Source organism: Corvus kubaryi, unplaced genomic scaffold (assembly GCF_017639235.1).
Source record: "Corvus kubaryi isolate FWS band 111438036 unplaced genomic scaffold, C.kubaryi_AGA036_p1.0 36964, whole genome shotgun sequence".
NCBI lineage: Eukaryota > Metazoa > Chordata > Aves > Passeriformes > Corvidae > Corvus > Corvus kubaryi.
Window position 1 is genome coordinate 17,036 of NW_024580994.1, and position 3,845 is coordinate 20,880.

General features: G+C 71.1%; 1 protein-coding gene across 1 annotated transcript; it reads right to left on the reverse strand.

Moving 5' to 3' along the window:
• Positions 1 to 838: 838 nt before the first annotated feature.
• Positions 839 to 3,824, reverse strand: SLC39A5 (solute carrier family 39 member 5; the record flags this gene model as incomplete). The annotated part of the gene is made up of 8 exons (XM_042020339.1): positions 839 to 1,317; positions 1,399 to 1,589; positions 1,665 to 1,745; positions 2,243 to 2,443; positions 2,530 to 2,590; positions 2,669 to 2,806; positions 2,886 to 3,067; positions 3,635 to 3,824. Coding segments are annotated over 8 exons (1,194 nt in total), but the record flags the coding sequence as incomplete, so codon positions are not given.
• Positions 3,825 to 3,845: the final 21 nt, after the last annotated feature.

The window sequence follows — 3,845 nt, forward strand, 5'->3', positions numbered from 1 at the left end:
GAGGGGTCTCAGAACCTTGAGGGGTCCCAAAGCCTTGGGAGGTCCCGCGTTCCTGAGGGGTCCCAAAACCCTGAGAGGTCCCAGAACCCTGAGGGGTCCCAGAACCTTGAGAGGTTCCAAAGCCCTGAGGGGTCCCAGAACCCTGAGGGGTCCCAGAACCTTGAGAGGTCCCAAAACCCTGAGAGGTCTCAGAACTCTGAGAGGTCCCAAAACCCTGAGGGGTCCCAGAACCCTCAGAGGTCCCAGTCTTGCTGTGGGACATGGTCGCAGCCCTCTGAGGGGTCCTGGACCTTTGAGGGGTCCCAGTCCTGCTGTGGGATGATGTCCCAGCCCCTCAAAGGGTCCCAATCCCACTGTGGGACAGGATCCCAGCCCCCTGAGTGGTTCCTGGACCTATGAGGGGTCCCAGTCCCGCTGTGGGACAAGGTCCCAACCCTCCGAGGGGTCCCAAGCTCCCAAGGGGTCTCAGCCTCCTGAAGGGTCCCGGCCCTGCCCCGGGATGGGGTCCCAGCCCCCTGAGAGCTCCTGGACCATTGAGGGGTCTCACCCCCGCTGTTGGATGGGGTCCCAATCCCCCAAGCGGTCCTGAACCCCTGAGGGTTCCCTGCTGTGGGATGGGCTCCCAGCCTTTCCAGGGCTCCCAGCCCCACTGCAGGACGGGCTCCGAGACCCCCGAGGAGCCCAAACCCCCTGAGGGATCCCAAGCGGCGCCCGCCCCCCAAATTTGGCGCATCTACAGCTGGACAGGGACACCCCGAGACCCCTCTCTGTGCCACCGCTGTCCCCCGAGCCGGACACCCGCGGGGACAGGAGCCAGGCAGCAAATCCAGCCCCTGTGACCAAATCCTGCTCTTTTTATTGCGGCGCTGGATCAATTCTCGCTTCTAAGAGCTCTGGTCCTTCCTCGGCTCCTCGCGGGGGGGGTCAGGAGAGGGAACACGCTCGGATCCAGCCCCGGAGCCGCGTGTCCACCCCGGGAGAGGCCACGGGGCAGCGAGGGGACCCCCCTAGTCCCCTCCCGCGGGGCTGAGCCTGAGGCTCCCGGCACGGCCGATCCCCCCGGGGGGTTCTTGAGGAGGGGGCAAAATCTCGTCCTGAGGGCGGGGTGGGGGTCCCGCCGCCCGCTCCGGCTCCGGGCAGCGGCGGGGGCGAGCGGGACCGAGCCCCTCAGGGCTGGAGCCAAGCGCGGAGGTGCCCCTCGGCCAGGGCGATGCCCAGCATGATGCCAGCGCCCAGCAGGAACCCCGCGTTCTGCAGGAGGAAGCGGCTCCAGGTGCCCTCGCCGGGACCCTCGGAGCCCCGCAGCGCCTCGGGGAGCTGGGGCAGAGCAGGGGGGGCTCAGCGGGGTCGCCGTGAGACCCCCCGGACACCCCCCGGGCCCCCCCAGACTCCCCTTACCATGTCGGCCAGGGCCACGTAGAGGAAGATGCCGGCGGTGGCGGTGAGGAGCCAGGGGGCGAGGGGGGTCCCGCTCTGCCCCAGGGCCGCCCCCGCGACCACCCCCAGGCAGGAGAGCAGGGCCGAGAGCAGGTTGAGGAGCAGGACGGAGCGCGGGGCTGTGCCCGCCCGCAGCAGCACCGCCAGGTCACCTGCGGCCACCGGAGGGGGGGTTCAGGGCTGTCCCCAGCTCTGGGGGAGGGCCAGGGCGGGGGCCAGCGACTCACCCAGCTCGTGGGGCAGCTCGTGGCAGAGCACGGCCAGCGCCGTGCTGAGCCCGCTGGAGAGGCTGTGCGAGAAGGCGGCTCCTGTGGGGAGAGGGTTCCTCGTCCCGGACCCGCACGGCCCCGGTGCCCGACGCGCCGGGCACTCCTTGTCCCTCTGTCCCCTTGCCCCCAATAAACCCGGCAGCCCTTGTCCCCCACCCCCGATGCATCCCTTGTCCCTCTGTCCCGTGTCCCGATGCACCCCTTGTCCCCCTGCCCCTGAACCACCGTGCGCCCCTTGTGCCCCTGTCCCTGCTGCTCTTGTCCACCCCTTGTCCCCCTGTCCCCCTGCCCCTGACACACCCCCGTCCGCTCACCCCTGGTCCTCTGTGCACCCCTTGTCCCTCTGTTCCCGATGCGACACCTGTCCCTTGTCCCCTGTGCCCCGCCCCTGACGCGGGACCCTGTGCCTCTTGTCCGCCTGTCCCCGCTGCCCCCCTTCCCCCCGTCCCCAGTATCCTCCTGTCCCTGCGCATCCCTTCTGCCTCCATCTTCGTCCCCATCCCCGTCCCTGTCCCGGTCCCGGTCCCCGCCCTCACCGATGGCCAGCCCGTCCGTCAGGTTGTGGATGCCGTCCCCCAGCACCACCATCCACACAATGTCAGCGGCCCCAGAGCCGAGGGGCAGCGCGGGGCCGTGGGAGTGTCCGTGGGAGTGTCCGTGAGAGGGTCCCTGGGGGGGCTCGGGGCGTCTCAGCTCCAGCTCCGGGTCCGGTGCCGTCAGGTGTCGCAGCTCGGTCCCTGCGGCGGGACGGACACTCCGGCTCCGGTGGGTGCCGGGGCCGGGGCCGGAGCGGGGGGCTCTGGAGGGTGCGAGGGGGTCGTACCTCCCCGTGGCGATGCCGGGACCCCCGCGGCCAGGCCGGGGGTCTCTCCGTGGGGGTGTCCCTGGGGACAACGGAGCCGTTGCGTACAGAGCTGGCCCCGGTGGCGGCCCCGTGCCCGCCCGGTGCCCGCCGCTCTCACCGTGGCCTCCCGCCGGCGCCGCAGCATCCCCAGGAGCAGCTCCAGCAGGAAGAGCAGGTAAAGGCCCCCCAGCACCGCCAGCCCCTGCAGCACCTCGGGGCCCGGCTCCCCCGGCGGCTCCTGGTGCCTGCCCTGCGCCTGGACACGGGGACGCGGCGGCTCAGGGGACGCGGACACCGCGGTGTCCCCCGGGTGCCACCCCCGCGGCGGTACCTACGTGGGGCCAGAGGTGCAGCAGGGCGTCCCCGCAGAGTGTCCCCACGGCCAGGGCCACCAGGAAGGCCAGGAGCGAGCGGAAGGAGCCGCGGCTCAACAGCGGGACCAGGAGCACGGCCAGGGCGGAGGGGAGGCTCACGGACACCACGGCCAGGAGCCCCCAGCCCAGCGCTGCGGGAAGGGTCAGGGGGCATGGCCGGAGCGGGGGGGCAGGGGGGGGGGGGGGGGGGGGGGGGGGGGCCTTGGGGATGGAGGGATGGGGACCCCAGGGATGTGGGAATGGGGACTCCAGGGATAGGGACCCAAGGGATGTGGGAATGGGGACCCCAGGGATGTAGAGGTGGGGACCCCAGGGATGTGGGAATGGGGACTCCAGGGATAGGGACCCCAGGGATGTAGGGGTGGGGACCCAAGGGATGTGGGAATGGGGACCCAAGGGATGTGGGAATGGGGACTCCAGGGATGTGGGAATGGGGACTCCAGGGATGAGGACAACGGGATCAGGACTGGGGGAAGGGGGGCACGGCTCGAGTAGGAGAGCACAGGGATGGGGGGAGGGGAAAGAGGGGTCTTGGGGATGCAGGGATGGGGACCCCAGGGATGGGGACCCCCATATCACAGTGGGGACAGGGGACATGGGGACCAGACGATGGGGGGACAGGGATGGGGCTGCAGAGACGGGGGACCCCAGGGACGAGGGAGCTTGGGCCGGGGGCCAGAGAGGGGCCCCGGCTTGGGGTTACCTGGCCACAGGGCCCCCCCCCGGGGGAGGCAGCGTCACCTCATCGCTGTGCTGGATGCAGACGCGGCTGTCGATCTGGTAGAGCAGCGCGGGGCACAGGAGCGTGAACTGCTCGGGCGTCAGCTGCGGCACCGAGTCCAGCCCGAAATTCACCAGCAGCTGCGTCACGTTGAGGCACTGGGGGCGGGGGGCCCGCGGTCAGCGGCGCTGGGGGGTCCC